The 24,593-nt window shown below is 48.3% G+C and overlaps 1 protein-coding gene across 3 annotated transcripts; it reads left to right on the top strand.

The window, feature by feature from the left end:
* The first annotated feature begins 28 nt into the window (after positions 1 to 28).
* Positions 29 to 20,415, top strand: LOC149466231 (uncharacterized). 3 transcript variants are annotated; one of them, XM_089672658.1, is made up of 8 exons: positions 29 to 72; positions 10,436 to 10,585; positions 10,772 to 10,948; positions 11,033 to 11,156; positions 11,266 to 11,363; positions 11,455 to 11,649; positions 17,163 to 17,265; positions 19,441 to 20,415. In XM_089672658.1, the coding sequence occupies exons 2-8, from the start codon at positions 10,502 to 10,504 to the stop codon at positions 20,295 to 20,297; spliced, it is 1,638 nt and encodes a 545-aa protein (XP_089528784.1). In that variant the 5' UTR covers positions 29 to 72; positions 10,436 to 10,501; the 3' UTR covers positions 20,298 to 20,415. The 3 variants fall into 3 exon arrangements, with proteins under 3 accessions (XP_089528784.1, XP_089528786.1, XP_089528783.1); XM_089672660.1 differs by lacking the exon at positions 29 to 72 and adding an exon at positions 208 to 638; XM_089672657.1 differs by lacking the exon at positions 29 to 72 and adding an exon at positions 1,851 to 2,015.
* Positions 20,416 to 24,593: the final 4,178 nt, after the last annotated feature.

Here is a 24,593-nt window from a genome sequence, read left to right as displayed (position 1 = left end):
CTGGAACCACAGGCCGGAAATGGGACGTTCGCTTCCCGTTGCGGCTGATGATAGAGAGGAGGCTGGCAGCTGGTCAGTGCTGATGTGGTCCTGCATTGTGTGATGGGAGAGCATTGTGGGGGTCATGGATGAGGGGCAGTAATGGGGATAATGATGGGGGAGGGGATGGGAGCTGCAAATAGATACATTACTTTATTATTTTTATTGTTCTAATTATCATAATATATAAATCTTTATTGTTCTTTGAGGGACACAGGAATTCTGAGACTGTGGGGTTATACTGCCTCATAGAGAAAAAAATGGATGCCGGCCACAAACAAGCCATTGGCTGGTACAGGATAACCTCGCCCACAACCAGCTGCGCATCCATTTTCTGCGCATCCCTGGGAGATTGGACACTTTTCTTCAGCTTGGAAGATTTTTCTACTATCAACGGCGATTTTATAGATTCCTTCCGGGATATAAGAAGACCTGGAAACCTCTCCGGACCGTCGGGGCGCAGGTTTTCCCTTTTTCCATACTGGTGTTCTCTGCGACGGCTCAGCACGCCCAGTGATGATGTCCACTTGTGTTCCACCATCACAGGACTTCACAGTCAAAGTGGAACCAAGGGCGCGTTTACACTTGCCTTTGGGGAGGTATGAAAATGTGGCCACACTATTACCGCCTCCCAACAGCTCCCCTTTTAGCTGCAAAGGTACATAGGGGTGCACACGTGCCGTGGTCACAGTGCTTCATGGCCAGAATTTAAGTGTTACTAAACCCCGGACCTCGCATTCACTATATCCGCTCTCCCCGGACCCCACATTCACTATATCTGCTGTCCCCGGACCCCGCATTCACTATATGCGGTCTCCCGGACCCCGCATTCACTATATCCGGTCTCCCCGGACCCCGCATTCACTATATCCGGTCTCCCCGGACCCCGCATTCACTATATGCGGTCTCCCCGGACCCCGCATTCACTATATGCGGTCTCCCGGACCCCGCATTCACTATATGCGGTCTCCCGGACCCCGCATTCACTATATGCGGTCTCCCGGACCCCGCATTCACTATATGCGGTCTCCCGGACCCCGCATTCACTATATGCGGTCTCCCGGACCCCGCATTCACTATATGCGGTCTCCCGGACCCCGCATTCACTATATGCGGTCTCCCGGACCCCGCATTCACTATATGCGGTCTCCCAGACCCCGCATTCACTATATCTGCTCTCCCCGGACCCCGCATTCACTATATCCGCTCTCCCCGGACCCCGCATTCACTATATCCGCTCTCCCCGGACCCCGCATTCACTATATCCGCTCTCCCCGGACCCCGCATTCACTATATCCCCTCTCCCCGGACCCTGCATTCACTATATCCGTTTTCCCGGACCCCGCATTCGCTATATCTGCTCTCCCCGGACCCCGCATTCACTATATCCGCTCTCCCCGGACCCCGCATTCACTATATCTGCTCTCCCCGGACCCCGCATTCACTACATACGCTCTCCCAGGACCCCGCATTCACTATATCCACTCTCCCTGGACCCTGCATTCACTATATCCGGTCTACCCGGACTCTGCATTCACTATATCCGGTCTCCCCGGACCCTGCATTCACTATATCTGGTCTCCCACAAGACACACAACATGGAAATGCAATTATTTTAGTAAATGTAAACTGCTAAATACCTTTTCTCATCCGCGGTATATAGCAGTCTTGTGACTTCTATCAATGTCCAGCAGAGCACTGGTTAAAGCTTGCAGGAGGAGTTTTCATGCTCTCCGGATTGTCCTGTGAGGCTGCATAACCCCTGACCCTCTGTCTGGCCCTGTGCTGATCACCTGCACTCTCCCAAGAAAAAAAAAACTAGCAATACACACCAAACTGAGCATGTGCAGCTTGCCCCCAAGGCTCTGTTCTATCAGCAGATGGACTGGGGGCAGTAATGGAAGGGGAGGATCAGAGAAGACAGGATCAAACAGCCTTTTTACACAATGCAGAAAAATAACCCCTTACGGTCCACAGTGAGTATAACAAGCATGCTTTACTGCATATATAGACTGATTGTACTGTTGTTGGTTTAGTAACACTTTAAACGCCTCTGTCGTGTTCGGCGGGCGGTAGTGCCCCTGCAGTGCACACTGTTGCGGTGTGGCATCTATAGGGGCCTCTTCACCATAAACCAGGCGCCTCTTCACCGTTGTCAAGAGAGACAAGCTATGTCTCTTCTGCAGTGAGACACACCCGCCTGCTCCAAGTCTTATTTTGAATGTACACAGAGCTGTGCACGGCCGGTGTTTCCTTGCATATGTACGAGATGATGTCATCCTCCTGTGGCCAATCAACAGGCCAAAAACCTGCCATCTGTAAGTAGCACAGTGAAGAATATAACAGCAGATGACGATGTAACTGTCGCGTGGAAGGTGGAGGTAAGTATTTTGCAGGATTTAGTTTTTGCCATCTTAGGCTACTGGGCTGTGTATTTCTATTGATACACATAGCTCAGGGGAAAAACAACTTTAGTCCTTGTATGCAAGGGTGGCTCCATAGGACGCTGCAAGAGAAAGGAGCCACCCTGAAACAGGAAACCTGGGGCAGCGGTCTTGACATCAGCTTAAACTGGAACATAGGCAAGGATTGAAAGACAAAGAAGCTGCCTACTCAGGAATTACATCAGCTGCTGAAAGTGCTTCTAAAAACTGGGGGGGAGATCACTTTTAATATCAGTTTTCTGCTGGAAGCTTCCTATCTCCTCTCTCGTCTTATGTCTGTACATATCAGTAGGGCTCTTTGGTTCTGTGGATCCCTTGTGCTCAAAGCACTTGATCTGCATGACCTTTGAGGCACGCTTTTATGGAGGATGCTACGGTGGGTGGGCAAGCTCTCCTGTCTTCCTCAGTAGAAGACCCCTAAGGAACGGATTACTAAGTCCTCTCCCTCTCTAAATGTTAGTAAAATCTTTTTCGTTTCGCTTCTTCCTTGATCTCTTCTTCGAGAGCCCCGAGCTTGGCTGCCAGTTCATCTGCAAGCTCTGGAACTCAGTCTGCCAAATCCTCAGATGTCTATTTCTCTGCCTGACCCAATTTCCAGAGATGGGGGGCGTTTGTTATACTTTGTGGATGTGTGGACAATATACATCTCTGGCACTTGGGTGCAGGAGTTAGTAGCTCAGGGCTAAAACTGGAGTTTCAGCTCCCCGTCTACCTTTATCACCTCCAACCTTCCTGTGCCCCTATACAGATTATCGGATCTCCATTGAGCCCTCTCAGGTCTTTTGGATCAAGGTTTCATTGCAGTGGTTCCTGTGGCAGTGTTAGGAATGGACTGGCCAGCAATGGTGGGACTCACCTGCCTTTTGATCTGCAGTACCAGGGCTGGCCAGCGGGTGCTCCCAGCAATCAGAGACTCAACCTTTCAGCCAGCTAACACCTGGAACTGATGATACTGGGGTATTTAAGGGATGGCCAGACTTGCAGACTCTGCCTTGGTGTTGTGTTTGTCCTGGGCCCTGTATCTGTCCTGCATCCTGTTTCTGTTCCTTTGCTGACTTCTCCTGCTCTGATTCTGGCTTGTGACCCTGACCATTCCTCTGTCTGACCCTCTGTACTATGCTGCTTGCTACCTGCTGAACCTGGCCTGTGACCCCGACTATTCTCCGCTTGCTCCCCCTGTACCTACCTGCCCAATTGATATTGACCCGGCCTGCCTGACGACGCTTGCTTGTATATACTGTTATCTGTGGGTGGTTTGGTTTGGTTTGTTTGCACTATATTATGTTTAGTATTGCACTGCGTTTATGTTTGTACTGTTAGTGTTAATAAATTATATTGTTTATAACATATCTGAGGTCTGCGTTTCCCTGCTTCAGTCACACACCTCTGGTCATACCTGGGAGCCCTGACATTACACCAAGGCCAATCCTGACCAGAAGTGGCTGCACAGGGAAGCCATCTTGGCTTGTTGATGGGAAGGATGGATCTAGATGAGGTTGAGTATTTATCTCTGCTAGTGTTTGATGACAGGGAGTATGCTTATCAGACTCTGAAGGAGTATACCCGGGATGAACTGCTAGAATGTATACGGCTCGCTCATGTTCTAGTAGATCAGGGCACAGTTTTCTCTATGGTGCAGCCATTGATTCAGGTTTGTGTTGAGTTGGTTTCATCTGGTTTCCCCGAATGCAGGGATGAATTTTTGCCACCATTTAGTGCAGACCAGGTAGAGTCCCTGGTGTGGTTATTAGAGGATGATGTGGGTTACTTTCTGGAGCGTTATTCCACATGTTCACCACAGACACTGAGAGATTGTATAAACGCAGTGCAGTCATTGACCAGACAGACTTTGTGTAAGCTCAGCTTTGTTCAACCCATACTGCAGACATGGACAGATTTGTTGCACCCAGCCTCAGTCAGCTTACAAAGACCCAGTCCTGCTTCTAACTCTACTCCTGTATTCCCACCAGCTCCTCCAGTTACAGCCCAGTATACTTGGCTATCTACCGCATGTCAGTACCCTGTTCCCACTCGCTGCACCTATCCTGCCTTTAACCCTGTAAAAAAGCCCTCGGTAGCAACTGCTCCCTCTCCTGTTCCATCCTCCAGTTCTTCTCTGTCTCCAGCTGCTCCATTCGTTTGCAGACCTGCGTTTACTTGCAGTGCTCCAGTAGTTAAAACCAGAAAAAAGCGAAAATTCTTTCCAACCAATACCATCCTGCCAGTATCCAAACCGGTGAGCCTGCCTTCCGTGGTTCAGACTGATGCCTGTACGCAGCCTGAAGCCTCTACTCAGCCGGAAGCCTCTACTCAGCCGGAAGCCTCTACTCGGCCTGAAGCCTCTACTCGGCCTGATGCCTCTACGCGGCCTGAAGCCTCTCCTCAGCCTGAAGCCTCTTCTCGGCCTGAAGCCTCTACTCGGCCTGAAGCCTCTACTCGGCCTGAAGCCTCTACTCGGCCTGATGCCTGTACTCGGCCTGATGCCTGTACTCGGCCTGATGCCTGTACTCGGCCTGATGCCTGTACTCGGCCTGAAGCCTCTACGCGGCCTGAAGCCTCTATGCGGCCTGAAGCCTCTCCTCAGCCTGAAGCCTCTCCTCGGCCTGAAGCCTCTACGCGGCCTGATGCCTGTACGCGGCCTGATGCCTCTACTCGGCCTGAAGCCTCTACTCGGCCTGAAGCCTCTACTCGGCCTGAAGCCTCTACTCGGCCTGAAGCCTCTACTCGGCCTGAAGCCTCTACTCGGCCTGATGCCTCTACTCGGCCTGATGCCTGCATTCAGCCTGATGCCGCTACTCAGCAGGATGAACTGATCCAGCCCGACGATCCTATTAGGCCAGTTGACTCGATGCCCACTGTTGATCAAGATGATCCGGTACCTGATCCAGTGCCCGCTGTCGTGCCAATTGACTCAGAGCCCGCTGTCATACCTGGTGACCCGGTGCCCACTGCCTTGCCAGATGACGCGGTGCCCGCTGGCAAGCCAAATGACCTGATGCCTGGTGACCCAGTGCCCGCTGTCATACCTGGTGACCCGATGCCCGCTGTCGAGCCAGACGATCCAATGCCTGGTGACGCGGTGCCCACTGCCTTGCCAAATGACCTGATGCCTGGTGACCCAGTGCCCGCTGTCCAGTCAGACGATCCAATGTCTGACCCAGTGCCCGCGGTCATACCAGTTGACTCGGAGCCCACTGCCTTGCCAGATGACGCGGTGCCCGCTGACAAGCCAAATGACCTGATGCCTGGTGACCCAGTGCCCGCTGTCATACCTGGTGACCCGATGCCCGCTGTCGAGCCAGACAATCCGGTACCTGATGCCCCGGTGCTCACTGTCGTGCCTGTTGACTCGGAGCCCACTGCCTTGCCAGATGACGCGGTGCCCGCTGTCGAGCCAAATGACCTGATGCCTGGTGACCCAGTGCCCGCTGTCCAGTCAGACGATCCAATGTCTGACCCAGTGCCAGCGGTCATCCCAGTTGACTCGGAGCCCACTGTTGTGCCTGGTGACTCGGTGCCCGCCGCCCCGCCTGGGGGCCCGAGACCTGTCGTTCCGCCTAAGGGCCCGAGACCTGTCGCTCCGCCTGGGGGTCCGGCACCTGCCACTCCGCTTGAGGGCCCGAGACCTGTCGCTCCATCTGGGGGTCCGGCGCCCGCCGCTCCGCCTGAGGGCCCGAGACCTGTCGCTCCACCTGGGGGTCCGGCGCCCGCCGCTCCGCCTGAGGGCCCGAGACCTGTCGCTCCACCTGGGGGTCCGGCGCCCGCCGCTCCGCCTGAGGGCCCGAGACCTGTCGCTCCACCTGGGGGTCCGAGACCTCCTGGGGGTCCGGCGCCTGCCGCTCCGCCTGAGGGCCCGAGACCTGTCGCTCCACCTGGGGGTCCGGCGCCCGCCGCTCCGCCTGAGGGCCCGAGACCTGTCGCTCCAGCTGGGGGTCCGGCGCCCGCCGCTCCGCCTGAGGGCCCGAGACCTATCGCTCCATCTGGGGGTCCGGCGCCCGCCGCTCCGCCTGAGGGCCCGAGACCTGCCGCTCCGCCTGGGGGTCCGGCGCCCGCTGCTCCGCCTGGGGGCCCGAGACCTGTTGCTCCGCCTGGGGGTCCGGCGCCCGCCGCTCCGCCTGAGGGCCCGAGACCTGTCGCTCCAGCTGGGGGTCCGGCGCCCGCCGCTCCGCCTGAGGGCCCGAGACCTGTCGCTCCATCTGGGGGTCCGGCGCCCGCCGCTCCGCCTGAGGGCCCGAGACCTGTCGCTCCGCCTGGGGGTCCGGCGCCCGCCGCTCCGCCTGGGGGCCCGGTGCCTGTCGCCCCGCCTGGGGGCCCGGTGCCTGTCGCCCCGCCTGGGGGCCCGGTGCCTGTCGCCCCGCCTGGGGGCCCGGTGCCTGTCGCCCCGCCTGGGGGCCCGGTGCCTGTCGCCCCGCCTGGGGGCCCGGTGCCTGTCGCCCCGCCTGGGGGCCCGGTGCCTGTCGCCCCGCCCGGGGGCCCGGTGCCTGTCGCCCCGCCCGGGGGCCCGGTGCCTGCCGCCCCGCCCGGGGGCCCGGTGCCTGCCGCCCCGCCCGGGGGCCCGGTGCCTGCCGCCCCGCCCGGGGGCCCGGTGCCTGCCGCCCCGCCCGGGGGCCCGAGACCTATCGCTCCATCTGGGGGTCCGGCGCCCGCCGCTCCGCCTGAGGGCCCGAGACCTGTCGCTCCGCCTGGGGGTCCGGCGCCCGCCGCTCCGCCTGGGGGCCCGATGCCCGTCGCCCCGCCTGGGGGCCCGATGCCCGTCGCCCCGCCTGGGGGCCCGGTGCCCGTCGCCCCGCCTGGGGGCCCGGTGCCCGTCGCCCCGCCTGGGGGCCCGGTGCCCGTCGCCCCGCCTGGGGGCCCGGTGCCCGTCGCCCCGCCTGGGGGCCCGGTGCCCGTCGCCCCGCCTGGGGGCCCGGTGCCCGTCGCCCCGCCTGGGGGCCCGGTGCCTGCCGCCCGGGGGCCCGGTGCCTGCCGCCCCGCCCGGGGGCCCGGTGCCTGCCGCCCCGCCCGGGGGCCCGGTGCCTGCCGCTCCGCCCGGTGGCCCGCTGCCTGCTGCTTCGCCTGGTAATCCGATGTGCCTCTGCCCGGAGTCCTGCCCGATGTGCCTCTGCCCGGAGTCCTGCCCGATGTGCCTCTGCCCGGAGTCCTGCCCGATGTGCCTCTGCCCGGAGTCCTGCCCGATGTGCCTCTGCCCGGAGTCCTGCCCGATGTGCCTCTGCCCGGTGTGCCTCTGCTCGATGTGCCTCTGCTCGATGTGCCTCTGCCCGGAGTCCAGCCCGGTGTGCCGCTGCCCGGAGTCCTGCCCGGTGTGCCAGTCTTTGATATCCCGCCAGTTGCCAGACCCGGGCGGTGGAACATTTTGCCCAGCTAGGACTGTTTGGAGCGTCCTGAGGCCGCTCCTTGAGGGGGGGGTACTGTTAGGAATGGACTGGCCAGCAATGGTGGGACTCACCTGCCTTTTGATCTGCAGTACCAGGGCTGGCCAGCGGGTGCTCCCAGCAATCAGAGACTCAACCTTTCAGCCAGCTAACACCTGGAACTGATGATACTGGGGTATTTAAGGGATGGCCAGACTTGCAGACTCTGCCTTGGTGTTGTGTTTGTCCTGGGCCCTGTATCTGTCCTGCATCCTGTTTCTGTTCCTTTGCTGACTTCTCCTGCTCTGATTCTGGCTTGTGACCCTGACCATTCCTCTGTCTGACCCTCTGTACTATGCTGCTTGCTACCTGCTGAACCTGGCCTGTGACCCCGACTATTCTCCGCTTGCTCCCCCTGTACCTACCTGCCCAATTGATATTGACCCGGCCTGCCTGACGACGCTTGCTTGTATATACTGTTATCTGTGGGTGGTTTGGTTTGGTTTGTTTGCACTATATTATGTTTAGTATTGCACTGCGTTTATGTTTGTACTGTTAGTGTTAATAAATTATATTGTTTATAACATATCTGAGGTCTGCGTTTCCCTGCTTCAGTCACACACCTCTGGTCATACCTGGGAGCCCTGACAGGCAGAATTGTCTCAGGGGTTTTTCTTCAACCTGTTGGCCATTCCCCAATCCAATGGGGACATGTCTTTATATAGAATCTCACAGCTCTGAATGCCTTCATTTGAGCCCAGAAATTCCACCTGGAATCCACCAAATCTGTAATTGCCTCCCTTTACCAAGGAGAATTCTGGATTCTGTGGACACCAAGGCTATGTACCTGTATGTTCCCATCATTCTGGTGCATCAAAATGTCCTACGTTTTTCCTATGGGACCTCCCTGCCACCAGTTTGTGGCTCTTCCCTTCGACCTCTCATCTGCATCTCAGTGTTTGCCAAGTTACTTGCTCAAGTTAAGGCCTGCTGTGCTCTTGTGGCATCCCCATTCTGGAGTACTTAGACAATCTCCTGTTGAGGGAATAATTGGTGAGGCTCAATTGGACAATGTGATCTTGACTCTCCAGACATTATAGCAGTTCAGGTGGATCCCGAACCTCCAGATATCGTTGTTGGAACTCTGTCATTGTTTTAGTTTCTGGTTCTGGACAAAGTGCAGGCCAGATTGGTCCTTGCACAGGAGAAACTGACTCTGTTCTGCGCAACATTCTGTCATCGTGGGATCGGTCCCAGATTGTTTAGTTTGTCGTCAAGGTCCAGGTTGCTCCTGGCTTGATGGCTCAGGAATCCAGCTCTGAAAGTAGGAATGTCCTTCTTTCTCATTCTATTAAGGATCGTCATGATAGTTGCCAGTCTTTCAGCCTGGGAAAGAGTCCTAGGTACCCCCTTGGTGTAGGGGACTTGGTCAGAGGAGCAGTCTCATCTTCCTTTCAACATCCTGGTGCTTTGGAAGGCTTGGCTGTCTGCAGCATTGGACTATCCTGTTGTAGGTGCATCTTATCCATATTCTGTCAAGTGATGCCATTAACCATCAGGGAGGAACCAGAAGTCTTGCAGAAAAGGTAGATTGGCTACTGTCCTGGTCAGAAATGTATGTTTCAGCTTTATCCACTGTGTACAAACCAGGCATAAATAATTGATGGGTAGACTTCCTCAGCCAGCAGCACATGGACCACAGGGAGTGGTCCCTAAGCCTGGAGGCATTCCAAGACCTGTGACTCTGGTAGGGATGTGGCCTTGGCCTGTAGGTTGGACTGGTTTGTCTCCAGGTACAGGGATCCTCTAGCACAGTGGTTCCGAACCTCAGTCCTTAATACCTCCAACAGGTCATGTTTTTGAGATTTCCTATACCTTGCACATGTACTTTAAATAATTGTCAATGGCTTGGCATTTATGAGAACTATTTTATCTAAGGGAAATTCCCAAAACATGGGTACGTGACAAAGGTTGGGAGCCACTGGATGTAAAATACTGGATGTTCAGGCGGGATCAGTACACCCTCATCTTTGTCTTTCCTCAGCTGGTCCAGTAAAGTATACCGATCTGATAAGACTGCTGGCAGATGATCCATGGGCTCTGTCAGATCATCAGGATTTTCTGTCCTAAAGTTTGTTTTTGCTATCCTGAGGTATGACTGTTCAAGGCCGGATTCTGAAGGACTGAATCGAATCATCTCTAAATTTGCGTTCCCTACTATTTCAGCAACTAGGATGTCTACTTCCCGTAAGGTCTATTGTTAGACATGCAATGCTTACATCATTTGGTGGAGTCTTGGGGCTTCCAACTAAAGGAGCTTAGCTCTCAACATTTTCTAAGACCAGGTTTTTGATGCTATGTTGCCAACCCTTCTGTTGGACTTTCTGACAGTCTAAGAATTCCTGTGTCCAGGGTATAAGAGAGAAAGGGATAAGGTGTAGGGGGAAGTATGGAGAGAGGGGAATAGAAAGAAAACAGTGGGACAACTTTTCTCTGGCCACATGATTTTCTCATTGAGAAATAAAGCACTTATAATACACTTATATCACATGCTTTTGAAGTTTCAGTTTAATCCTAATCTGCTGTTTGTTCATTCCTCAGAGGTTATCTCGTCTCATCTTAGTTGGTCCCTCCCATGAGGAGTAGAGTCCATTCCCAGCCTCATCAATGAGGATGGAGAAGGAGCAAAGATACATGACTGAGAGGATATTAAACCTCACCCTGGAGATCATCTACCTGCTGACCGGAGAGGTGAGGAGGATTCTGGGAGGGTCACATGGCATCACTCATCTCTATTAATAAAACGGAGACCTGACCGGAGGTGAGAAGAATTCTGGGTCAATTACAAGTAGCATCACTAAGGTCTTTTAACAGTAAAGAAGCACCTCTAGAATATTAAGGGAAGTCCGTAGGTTATTATTATGTATTATGTTATAGAATTATGGACCCCTGAAGAAGATCAATGACAACACAACATCTCAGATTTCAAGAGGTTGGAGCAGAAACCCTAGCCTAATAACAGAGTCTCAACCTCCTTCTCTTACACCTGAGAAAAACAAAGACGGTAAGATCCTACAAGTCACCCAGAAGATCGTTGAGCTGCTGACGGATGAGGTGAGCGGTGCCGGGAATTGTGGGACATTCTCCAGTAACAGACAAGGGATGTGTCTGGATGGTGACTATCATTGTGTGTGTCAGGTTCCTATAAGGTGTCAGGATGTCACTGTCTACTTCTCCATGGAGGAGTGGGAGTATATAGAAGGACACAAGGATCTCTACAAGGACGTCATGATGGAGAACCGGCCACCCCTCACATCACCGGGTAAGAGGAGACTTTCATTTCCTGCATTGAGGATCCACCTAGATACACACATCCTCTGATATAAAGACATAGAAACAATGTATTCAGTCAATGTGTGTGTTTCCTACAGATGGATCCAGTAATGGGAACCCACCAGAGAGATATCCCCGTCCTCTGTATTCCCGGGACTCCACACAAGAAGATCAGGAGATCCCTCGGGAGGATCAGGTAAGAGCTAGTAAAAGTATTTTCAGATATTCTATATGACCCATCTAGAGGCCTGGTGAACCCTGGTTAGTAAAGCCGTTGTATTATTTAGGATGAAGATCCAATCCATGTTAAAGTTGAGATCACAGAAACAGAAGAGAAGTTTTCACAGACTGATGTGCAGTGTAAGGAGGAGAATTTTCTTACAGATGGATCCAGTAACAAAAATACCCCAGAGAGATGTCCCCGTCCTCTGTATTCCTGCGACTCCTCACAGGAACATCAGGAGATCCCTCAGGAGGATGAGGCAAGTCCATGTGGGGGTCTTACAGAAATGTGTGACCACGTGATAAACTGTTCACATTTCTTAGGAAGGTTCTGTCACTGCATGTGTATAGAATAATGTTTCATACTCAGGATTACCATTCATAGCTAAAGGGGTGATTGGAAAGCTTCTTGAGAAGCGGTGTATCTTGTAACTTTTTTCATATTCAAGCTGTCTACATGCGGGCTGGATAAATCTATACTGAATGATTTGTAGACACACAGCGGGGAGATTTACTAAACCTGGAGGGTGCAAAATCTGGAACAGGTGTGCATAGAAATCTATCAGCTCCTAACTTCAGCTTGTTCAGTTAGGCTCCATTCACATATAGGTTTTTTTCAATTGAGGGCAGAATCACTGCGATTCTGTCCACAACTTTAAAATGCTTTAATTTTTTTTTTGTTTGTTTGTATAACAAAAAAGAAAAAAAAAATCAGTGGTGATTAAATACCAGCAAAAGAAAGCTCTATTTGTGCAGAGAAATGATATAATATTCATTTGGGTACAGTGTTGCATGACTGCGCAATTGCCAGTTAAAGTAGCACAGTGTTGAATAGCAACAAATGCCCTGGTCATTAAGGGGGTAAAAGCTTCCGGAGGTCAAGTGGTTAAAATATGTTTTGTTTTCACATTTGTTTATAGTGCTGACGTGTTTTGCAGCATTTGCAGAGAACAATTTACTTCAGGCCTTGCTCCCGAGGAATTTATTATAATTATTTATTTCCGGTACTTATATAGTGTCGCCAATTTACTCAGCTCTGTACATATATTATACATTCACACCAGTCCCTGACCCTCAAGGGGCGTACAATCTAAGGTCCCTAACTCACATTCATACATACAGTGGGGATCGAAAGTTTGGGCACCCCAGCTAAAAATTTGTATTAATGTGCATAAAGAAGCCAAGGAAAGATGGAAAAATCTCCAAAAGGCATCAAATTACAGATTAGACATTCTTATAATATGTCAACAAAAGTTAGATTTTATTTCCATCATTTACACTTTCAAAATAACAGAAAACAAAAAATTGATGTCTGCAAAAGTTTGGGCACCCTGCAGAGTTAATATCTTGTACTGCCCCCTTTGGCAAGTATCACAGCTTGTAAATGCTTTTTGTAGCCAGCCAAGAGTCTTTCAATTCTTATTTGAGGTATCTTTGCCCTTTCTTCCTTACAAAAGTCTTCCAGTTCTTTGAGATTTCTGGGCTGTCTGTCACGCACTGCTCTTTTAAGGTCTAGCCATAGATTTTCAGTTATGTTGAGGTCAGGAGATTGTGAAGGCCATGGCAAAACCTTCAGTTTACGCCTCTTGATGTAATCCCCCGTGGATTTCGAGGTGTGTTTAGGATCATTATCCATTTGTAGAAGCCATCCTCTCTTTAACTTCAGCTTTTTCACAGATGGCATCAAGTTATTATCCAAAATTTGCTGAAATTTTATTGAATCCATTTTTCCTTCTACTCGTGAGATGTTCCCTGTGCCACTGGCTGCAACACAACCCCAAAGCATGATTGATCCAACCCCATGCTTAACAGTTGGACAGAGGTTCTTTTCATTAAATTCTGTGCCCCTTCTTCTCCAAACGTACCTTTGCTCATTCTGGCCAAAAAGTTCAATTTTAACCTCATCGGTCCACAGAACTTGTTTCCAAAATGCATCAGGCTTGTCTATATGTTCATTTGCAAAGTTCAAACAATGATTTTTGTGGTGAGGACGTAGAAGAGGTTTTCTTCTGATGACTCTTCCGTGAAGACCATATTTGTACAAGTATCTCTTTATAGTGGAATAGTGTACCACAACTCCAGTGTCTGCCAGATCTTTCTGGAGGGATCGTGCAGTCAAACATGGGTTTTGAATTGTTTTTCTCACAATCCTGCGAGCTGTTCTGTCTGATATTTTTCTTGGTCTTCCAGATCTTGCTTTAACTTCCACTGTTCCTGATGACTGCCATTTCTTAATTACATTACGAACAGAGGATATTGACATCTGAAAACGCTTTGCTATCTTCTTATAGCCTTCTCCAGCTTTGTGAGCGTCAACTATTTTCAGTTTCAGTTTTCTAGACAACTGCTTAGAAGAACCCATGGTGCTGATTGTTGGGGCAAGGTCAGATGAGTCTGGGCATTTAAAACCTTTGAGATTGACATCATATGGTCTTCCCAGATGATGATTGAGAACAATCCATGACACTGGCAGGTCTCAGCTTTGCAAAGGGGGCAGTGCATGCTATAAATTGTGCAGGGTGCCCAAACTTTTGCAGACGCCATTTTTTTGTTTTCTGTTATTTTGAAAGTGTAAATGATGGAAATAAAATCTAACTTTTGTTGACATATTATAAGAATGTCTAATCTGTAATTTGATGCCTTTTTGGAGATTTTTCCATCTTTCCTTGGCTTCTTTATGCACATTAATAAAATTTTTTAGCTGAGGTGCCCAAACTTTCGATCCCCACTGTACACGTACTAGGGCCAATATACCCACATGGAAGAAAAATATATTTTAAAAATACTCTTCCCAAATATATTGACATATATTTGAAATACTACAATTTTTCCGTATTCAATATATTTAAAAATTTATATATATATATATATATATACATATACACACACACTGTTGCAATGTGTTTTTTATAAATTACAAAATATATGATTATTATTTTAAAAAATACATATTTTTAAAATGTATTCTTCAGATTTTTTTTAACATATAAAAACGTCATTTTAACATGTATTTTTACATATATTTGTATATACATTCCAAAAATGTATATTAAATGTATTTTTAACCACCTCCCGCCCACCATATAGTCCAATGACGGGCGCAAGGTGGTTCTCTCGTTCTGGGAGGACGTCATATGACGTCCTCCCATTCTCACCGCGCGTGCGTGGCTCCGGGAGCGTGCAGCACGGCAATGGGCGGTGCGCTGTGTGCCTTGGACACAGTGGATCACAAATTCACGGAAAGAGCCAAAGACATCGGCTCGGCCATGTGATCAGCTGTGTCCAATCACAGCTGATCACATGTAAACAGGGAAAAGCCGGTTATCGGTATTTCTCTCCTCACAAGCTGTCACGCTGACAGAGGAGAGGAGAGAAGAGCCGGTAATCGGCTTTCCGCGGAGGGGACATGTACACTGATCATCAGGGCACTGATGATCAGTGTGCCCTGAGGATCAGTGTGGCCCCAGAAGTGCCACCTGTCAGTGTCCATCAGTGCCAGCTGTCAGTGCTGAACAATGCCACGTGCCAGTGCCCATCAGTGCCACATCAATGCCACATATCAGTGCCTACAAGTGCACATCAATGCCACATATCAGTGCCCATCTGAGCTGCCTTTCAGTGTCACTCATCAGTGCCAGTCAGTGCCACCTATCAATGCCAATCAGTGCCACCTATCAGTGCCAGTCAGTGCCGCCTATCAGTGTGCATCAGTGCTGCCTATCAGTGTGCATCAGTGCTGCCTATCAGTGCCAGTGAGTGCCGCCTATCAGTGCCAGTCAGTGCCGCCTATCAGTGCCAGTCAGTGCCGCCTATCAGTGCCAGTCAGTGCCGCCTATCAGTGCCCATCAGTGATGCCTGTAAATGCCCATCAGTGCCACCTACCAGTGCCTCCTCATCAGTGCCCATCCATGCCACCTGTCAGTGTCCATCAGTGTAGCCTATCAGTGCCCATCACTGCATCTTCATTAGCGCACTACAGTGAAGGAGAAAAATCACTTATTTACAAAATTTTATAACAAAAACTAACAAAAAACGTTTTGTTTTTTTTTTAATTTTCAGTGGTTTTTGGTTTGTTTAAGGAAAAATAAAAAACCCAAAGGTGATTAAATACCACCAAAATAAAGCTCTATCTGTCACAAAAAAATGATAAAAATTTCATATGGGTACAGTGTTGCATGACCGCGCAATTGTCATTCAAAGTGCGACAGTGCTGAGAGCTGGAAATTGGCCTGGGCAGGAAGGGGGTGTAAGTGCCCGGAAGGCAAGTGGCAAGACATACAGTATATTTGAAAATGTATTTTTAAAATTATTTTTCATATATTTCGTAATATATAAAAAACGCATTTCAACATACAGTATATATTGGAAAGGTAGTAATTGAGCGCTGGGAACAATAGTAAAATAAAGCCGCTAGCATAAAGGCAACCTTTAAAAACCAGTATGAAAATATATAAAATAAGTATGCAGCGCTAATATGAGTATAATCAAGTGAAGAAGCAAATGAATAAATAATGCACAATAACATATGTTAAATATGTTAAATAAATTAAATAACTCAGTCCTTATGGTAAAGTGATTAAGTGCAGGTGTTCCAAAAGTCCATGATCAAGGATAAACGTGACTCTTGTGGTGTTGTGAATGTACAAACAATGCACTAACCAGCATGGAGCAATTAAGACCTGCTCCTGGTGCTCTGGACTTGTGATACCAGGTAGATGTTATCAGCAAGTCGGCCACTAGATGTCATCAGTCTAGGTGTATTCTTAAGCATTCACCAGGGCCATCATCAGCAGGAGGAAGGGGAAGTCATATATCATCCAAATCCTCAGGAACCTTCAAAAACGGGCTCACATGGAAATAATGAGCCCCAAGAAAGCTTCTGATAGTGTAGTAGGTCTTTAATGGTCAAAATTCCAGCATAAACAAATAAATAAAAAACTTACATCCGGATCTGATATGGCAACCAATCAGGATGGTCTTGCGGTATATGCACACAGGTCAGGGGCACCCCCGTGACGCGTTTCGTGTAAAAACACTTCCTCAGAGTATATGTATGTGTGTGCGTGTATATATATATATATATATTGAATATGGCCAAAATTGTAGTATTTCAAATATATGTCAATATATTTGGGAAGAATATTTCTAAAATATATTTAAAATATATTTTTCTTCCATTTGGGTAGACAGGATCCAATTAACCTACCATCATATCTTTGGAGTGTGGGAGGAAACCGGAGTACCCGGAGGAACCCACACAATTTTACTTCCTAATTCAATCCCAGTCTGAATCACTGTATCTTGTTCTTGCCTGTGTAACACGTATGTGCGGAACCAGAAGAGTGGGCTTTAAAGCACACACATTGCACAAACGTATGTGTCATTGGGTGGCAAGTGTTTCTCTGCTGAGAGCATGCTCACTGCATGATTCTAGCACAGACACTGAGCTTTCTAAAACAGCTCTGGGTCCCCACTAATGATCGGTAGCCGGCAGGACTTGCTCCTGGTCATGTGACCGCTGACGTCCAATCACTCCCACCCAGAAGGATCACATGTTTTTGCTTGTCTGTCTACTGTTAACCAGCATTTATGCTGCATTTTGACACTTTGATGCACCAGACACAAACAGACTGAAGCTAGATCTGATGATTTTGAGGCCCCAGATGATTTGTAGAGAAGATGTTCTGGCCTTTAAAACTGAAATCCTTCTTTTTAGCCCAGCTGATAGATCAGAGAGTTTTAGAATCCTCACAGTGCTCTTTATTCTGTCCAGGAAGATGACATGATTGTTGTTAAGGTAGAAGATCTAAATGATGACGAGGCCTATGGGAGGTGTGATGATAAGGAAGAGGAAGTCTCAACTTACATCACCACTGGTGAGTAGGAAGCATGAATATAAGTGTCAATATGTACAGACCCCACCCCCCCTTGTGTCAGTGTGTACAGACCCCACCCACCCTTGTGTCAGTGTGTACAGACCCCTCCCACCCTTGTGTCAGTGTGTACAGACCCCTCCCACCCTTTTGTCAGTGTGTACAGACCCCTCCCACCCTTTTGTCAGTGTGTACAGACCCCTCCCACTTTTGTCAGTGTGTACAGACCCCTCCCACTTTTGTCAGTGTGTACAGACCCCTCCCACCCTTTTGTCGGTGTGTACAGACCCCACCTACCCTAGTGTCAGTGTGTACAGATTTCAGCCACTCCCTGTGTCAGTGTACACAGACCCCACCTACCCTAGTGTCAGTGTGTACAGACCTCAGCCGCTCCCTGTGTCAGTGTACACAGACCCCACCTACCCTAGTGTCAGTGTGTACAGATCTCAGCCACTCCCTGTGCCAGTGTATACAGACCCCACCTACCCTAGTGTCAGTGTGTACAGATTTCAGCCACTCCCTGTGTCAGTGTGTACAGACCTCAGCCACTCCCTGTGTCAGTGTATACAGACCTCACCTACCCTAGTGTCAGTGTGTACAGATCTCAGCCACTCCCTGTGTCAGTGTGTACAGATCTCAGCCACTCCCTGTGTCAGTGTATACAGACCTCACCTACCCTAGTGTCAGTGTGTACAGATCTCAGCCACTCCCTGTGCCAGTGTATACAGACCCCACCTACCCTAGTGTCAGTGTGTACAGATCTCAGCCACTCCCTGTGTCAGTGTGTACAGATCTCAGCCACTCCCTGTGTCAGTGTATACAGACCTCACCTACCCTAGTGTCAGTGTGTACAGATCTCAGCCACTCCCTGTGCCAGTGTATACAGACCCCACCTACCCTAGTGTCAGTGTGTACAGATTTCAGCCACTCCCTGTGTCAGTGTGTACAGACCTCAGCCACTCCCTGTGTCAGTGTATACAGACCTCACCTACCCTAGTGTCAGTGTGTACAGATTTCAGCCACTCCCTGTGTCAGTGTGTACAGACCTCAGCCACTCCCTGTGTCAGTGTATACAGACCTCACCTACCCTAGTGTCAGTGTGTACAGACCTCAGCCGCTCCCTGTGTCAGTGTATACAGATCCCACCTACCCTAGTGTCAGTGTGTACAGACCCCACTTACCCTAGTGTAAGTGTGTACAGACCCCACTTACCCTAGTGTCAGTGTGTACAGACCCCACTTACCCTAGTGTCAGTGTGTACAGACCTCAGCCATTCCCTGTGTCATTGTGTACAAACCTCACCTACCCTTGTTTTAATGTGTACAGACCTCAGCCACTCCCTGTGCCAGTGTATACAGACCCCTCCAGCCCTTGTGTCAGTGTGTGCAGACCTCAGCCACTCCCTGTGTCAGTGTGTACAGAGCTCACCTACCCTAGTGTCAGTGTGTATAGACCTCAGCTATGCCCTCTGTCCGTGTGTACAGACCTCAGCCACTCCCTGTGTCCGTGTGTACAGACCTCACCTACCCTTGTTTTAATGTGTACAGACCTCACCTACCCTTGTTTTAATATGTACAGACTCAAATCATCCTCAGTGTCAGTGTATACAGACCTCAACCACTGTGTGTCAGTGTGTGTAGACCCTACCCAACCTCTATGTCCATGTGTACAGACCAAAATCAAAATAAGTATCCCAAAAATAACCATTTAGGTGTTAGGTATTTGGTTATTCATGTGTACAGACCCCCACCCACCTTCTGTGTCCATGTGTACAGACCCCACCAACTATGTCAGTGTACAATGCCCTCCCACCCTCTCTGTGTGTACAGTGCCCACCCATCCTCTGTGTCATGTGCAGACCTCACCCACCCTCAGTATCATTGTATGCAACCCACCCCTGGTTGTTTCTGGCTTTTTCAAGTCACTGATCCAGAACAAGCATGGAGCATGTTCAAATCAAAGCTCTTTATAGCTATATCTCTGTTGGACAAGTCACTCAGAAAGCAATGAAGACAATGCCATCGGCCTTTCAGCCAGGCAAATTGCATTTCCACAAGGAGTTTCAGAGATGGCAGCCTCCATTTTCAGGTTCCTGATATATAAATGTGCTAAAGGGGTTGTGTGAATTTACCTGGTTTTTATCATTCTTCTTACTGTGCCGTCTTTCCTTCCCTCCAGATGGAAGATACAGCGGAATCAAAAGTCCAGAAGTTGAGATCATAAGTCCTCCTGGACTTCATTGTGGAGTTCTGTCTTCAGGTCCTCTTACATTCGCGAGTTCCTTGTATAAAACTTTGCCATATAAAGGTCTCAGCCAGGCCAGAGATCCCTTTTCACGTCAAAGGATGCCCGTTGGTGAACTCTCACATTCCTGGCTCGAAGGTGAGGAATCCTTTTCCCAAAAGTCACTTCAAGATCAAAGCTTGGAAGCTGAAGTGAAGCCATATTCATGTTCTGTATGTGGAAAGTCTTTTAGGGTTAAGTCTGTCCTTATCCGACATGAAAAGGTCCACACTGGGGAAAAGCCTTATGAGTGTTCCCAGTGCGGCAAGTGTTTCGCGCAGAAGTCTGATCTTGCTGAGCACGAACGGATCCACACGGGAGAAAAGCCATATCCTTGTCCTGAATGTGGCAAGTGCTTCGCGAAGAAGACGAACCTTGCCAGGCACTTGAGGATGCACTCAGGGGTGAAGCCCTATGCATGCTCCGTTTGCGGAAAGGCTTTCACGCAGAAGGCCGCTCTTGATGAACACATACGGATTCACACTGGGGAGAAGCCATACGCCTGCTCTCACTGCACCAAGTGCTTCGCCCAAAAGTCGGCCTTTGCCGAACACCAAAGAGTTCACACGGGAGAGAGACCTTACGCTTGTGCTGAATGCGGGAAATGCTTCACGCAGGGCTCTGCCCTAGCCAAACATCAGAGGATCCACCGAAACCAGAAACCACGGCCGTGTCCTCGGTGTGGAAAGATGTTTCCATCAGAGTTCCTTCTTGCCCTGCATGATAGAGTCCACCAAGCAAATTTCCAGTGATTGGTAGAGAGGGGCGCTGCACAATTCTGCCTCAAAGTTGAACTGACGGACTCCAATCTCAAGTAGCCAGGAGCAGTATTGCATGTAAATAATAAAACACTACACTTAAACAAGACAACCTTTTTTTGGTTTTATGTGCAGCCTTGTTGTCACGAGAACTAGTGTCCCCATTAGAAGATTTCTGCTCTGTTCCTGTTCTGGTGACATCCCAAAATTTGGGGTTTTCTGTCACTTTCTTTCTCAGTGATGACAGCAAACTGGACAAATGGAGGGTGAATCTTCCTAATGGGGACACAGCAAAATAAAACAGTTGTTCTAATTCAATCCACTCTATCCAAAACTAAACCTATGCCTTTAGCTATACTTCAAACTTTAAAAGTGGTTGTAGACTGTAGATATGAAATATGAACAAAACATATCCCTCTATAGCAGCCTTTCTCAACCAGAGTACCCAGGCACCCTAGGGTGCCTTGAGGTTTCTTCAGGGGTGCCTTGGCAAAATTTCTAAAAATTGCCCAAAACCTATATACAAGCCAGAGGGTGGAACAAGCTTGCCTTTTAGTTACAGAAAGCCACAGGATTTCAACACTACAACCTTCTAGCTGCCGGCATCCTGACAACCAATGACATCAGTTGATAAGGAGGATGTCAGCTGCCTGAACAGCATCCTAGTTTGGCCCTCCCCCGCCCCCTCTCCATCAGGACTGCGATCACATTAGCTTAGCGATGGATAAAAACTGAGGGAGAAACACTGGAATACTAGTTTTAGAATGGGGTGCCTCGAGACTGTCTATCATTTAAAGGGTGTCTCGGGACTGTCCATCATTTTAACCATTTGACGCACAGCCTATGGCTGAATGGCGTCTGTAAAAATGCATTAGCTTTCCGGGAGGCCATCATATGGCATCCTCCCGCACATGCACAGTTTGCGCGCTTGCAGAGCCACGCAGCGGCGCGATCTGTCACTGGCCGTGTACCTCGGACACGGCCGATGACAGATCTGAGTACCGGCCCCCGTTGCCGGTACCATGTGACCTGCTGTGACCAATCACAGCAGGTCACATGACAGTTGTATACAATGGATGGCTTCATTCATGCCATCCATTGTATACTAATGTCTAGCTGTGAATGGTCACAGCTAATCACATGCACATGTCATGTGATTAGCTGTGGCCAAGTCACAGCTAAGCACAAAAAAAAAAAAAAAAAAAAACCCTGAATAAATTGATGTCATTCAGGTAAATGCTTGCTTATAGCAAAGTAATTCTTTGCTGTAAGCAAATTGTGTAAAAAAAAAAAAAAATACTGATCACTTCCCCAAAGTAGTACCATGTTACTATGGTAACATGGTACTACTTTGGACATAGTGAAATATGAAAAAAAAATTAAAAAAAAAGAAAAAAAATTTAATAAAAAATGTAAAATAAAAAAAAATATATATATATATTTTTGTTTTTTTCACACGGTCAGCAGTCAGTGTCCCTGATCACCGCCATGCTAGTTATATGATGACGCTGTCTTGCACTGGTGACAGTATGTAAAAAAAAAAAAATGAAAATATTTTTTTATTTTTTCATTTTCCGAAAAATTATGACAAAAAAAAATACAACTTCAAAAAACTCGCCATGCCTCTTATGAAGTACGTCGGACTGTCTACTTTGCAAAAAGGGGTCATTTGGGGGATATCTGTACTGTTCTGACATTCTTGGACCTCAGGAAATTAGATTGGCTGTCAGTACTTCAGGATTGATCAATATTCAGATCTATACCATAGTTTGTGAACTCTATAACTTTCCTACAAACTAAATAATACATCCTAATTTGGGTTATTTTCACCAAAGACATGTAGTAGAATACATCTCGGCCTAAATTTATGAAGAACAATTATTTATTTGCAAACTTTTAAAATAGAAACAAAGAAAAACTTGTTTTTTTTCCAAAGTTTTCGGTCTTTTTTGTTAATTTAGCAAAAAATAAAAACCCCAGCGATGATTAAATACCACCAAAAGAAAGCTCTAGTTGTGTGAAGAAAATTATAAAATTTTAGTTTGGTTACAATGTTGTAATTGTTGTATGACCGCGCAATTGTCATTCATTGTGAGAGCGCTGAAACCTGAAAAATGGCCTGGGCAGGAAGGTGTAAAATTGCACGGTATTGAATTGGTTAAAGGGCGCCTCGGGACTGTCCATCATTTTAAAGGGCGCCTCGGGACTGTCCATCATTTTAAAGGGTGCCTTGACTGAGAAAAGGTTGAGAAACACTGCTCTATAGTGTGTACTCAATCCAGAGCACTAAGTGTAATTTCTCCTTGCTGCCTGGTTCCTTTTGCTATCTGCATGAGTCACTTCTGACACGTTTTCCTGACATGAGAGCTAAAATGGTGACAGGGAAGGGAGCTCCAGCACACAGCCCGAGACTGACAGTCTCAGCTCTGTTCCTGTGTGAACAGGGGTGTGTCTCTTCCCTCCAATCAGCTCATCTCTTCTCAGTGAGTTCTGCAGCTTTCCACCCCCTGCTATCTGAAATCTCAGATAAGCAGTATACATTCTTCCCTTTTGAAAGGCTGTAGAAAAATGAGGGTTGTAGATAAACAGGTACAGCTTATGTAGAAGAATGTTTCATCTCTGTGTATCACCTGAGGCCAGTCACATCACTGGGGATATATAAGGGGTTACAACTACTTTAATATAGATTGAGGGAACTTTCCTTTTCAGTGGGTGATGACCTGCATTAAAGCTTAAGGGCTCATGTACACTGCAGCTGATAAACTGACGTTCAGGAGCTTTTCTGCGTTTTTTTCAGCAGCCCCTGAACTCTCCCTAATGTTTTCCTATGTGTCCATGTACACATCGTCATTTACAGGCAGTTGAGTTTACAGTCGTTTTTTTTAATACACCAAACTTGCGTTCAGGAGTAGATTTTATCAGCGTTTCAAACGCCAAATGCGTGTGAACACGGCTAACCGCGTTTATAAGTGTTTTTTAACTGTTCCATATCCAGATGCTGTCCAGAGCTGTCATCAGCAGAAATGCATGCAAAGCATTTTCCATGTATTCAGATGGACCTGGTACACCAGCGCAGTCAGTTCCAGGTTTTGCGTGAAGGAAAAAATAGTAGAACGTGCCGCATTATGCTCATGATGGGATCCATAGTGAATACAACCAGAAAAGACAGGTCATCTCAACACATACTGCTCCCTCTGCTTCTGCTCTATTTCTCTCAAAATGTCTAAAAGTTAATTTTTTATGGTTTTTAGTGCATTCTGGGCATTTTAGAAGGTCTCCTGATGTTATCTTTAAAAAACGCTTCTAAACGCAAACGCGCATAAACAGACATTTTTTACCTACATTTTCCAGCAGTCAGTTTCCATAGTTTAGAAGTGTTTTCCAAACGCCCCGTGTACATGGAGCCTAACTCCAGGTTTCATTTAGCTTTAAATAGTTTATTTGGACCAAGCTGGTCCAAACAAACTATTTTTTCACTAACACACGTTGGTTGTGCGTGTTGTATAGACTGTACGTGGCACCAACTACATACAGTATACAATGCTGTGTACCGGCAGCAGTGCGGGGAGTCAGGCTGAGTGCTGCTCAGCTTTTCACAGGAAGGCTCTGTATGTTATGAATGTATGCAAAGCTTCCTCTGATTGACTGAGGAAGGGAGGCAGGTGGATGATGTCACAATGTCCACCTCAGCCAATCAGGGGAAGCCTTGTATAGATTCATAAAATACAAGGTTTCCTGTGATTAGGTGGCCATTCAAAGCGTACTTTCCCTTTTCTCTAGGCAGTTTAGATAAGGAGGCATACGGCTAGAGTTGAGTCTCTCCCCAATGGCGTAACTAGAACCCTTAGGGCCCTGGTGCATGTAACCATTTCTTAATTTTGTTTTTTACAATATTATTTTATTTTTATGTTTTACAGTTTTATTTTGAAGCCCCGTTGGAGGGCTTTGGTGAAATATCAGGGGTTTACGCAAACCTCTGTTGTTTTACTTTTCAGATAGAGAAAGGAAATTGAGGACACAGTCCTCAATCTCCATCTCTGCATCCTCAGCTGTACAGAATGAATGGACAGGAATACAGTTAGGTCCATATATGTTTGTACAAAATGAATACACCATCAGGTAAGGATCTAGATATATTGTTTGAGGACACAGATGATCCAATCGCGTTCTGTTATATGGAGGGCCTGAGATCACCAGTAAGCTACTTGTAAAAGTAGTCTTTACTGGTCTCTTAAAAGGAAAGCAAACAGTTCATTGCTCAAAAGGAAAGCAAACAGTTCATTGCTCAAA

The sequence above is a fragment of the Staurois parvus genome, unplaced genomic scaffold (assembly GCF_062004578.1).
Source record: "Staurois parvus isolate SC_StPar_1 unplaced genomic scaffold, SC_StPar_1.0 ptg000132l, whole genome shotgun sequence".
NCBI classification, from domain to species: Eukaryota; Metazoa; Chordata; class Amphibia; order Anura; family Ranidae; genus Staurois; species Staurois parvus.
This window is presented reverse-complemented; position numbering and strand designations above follow the sequence as displayed.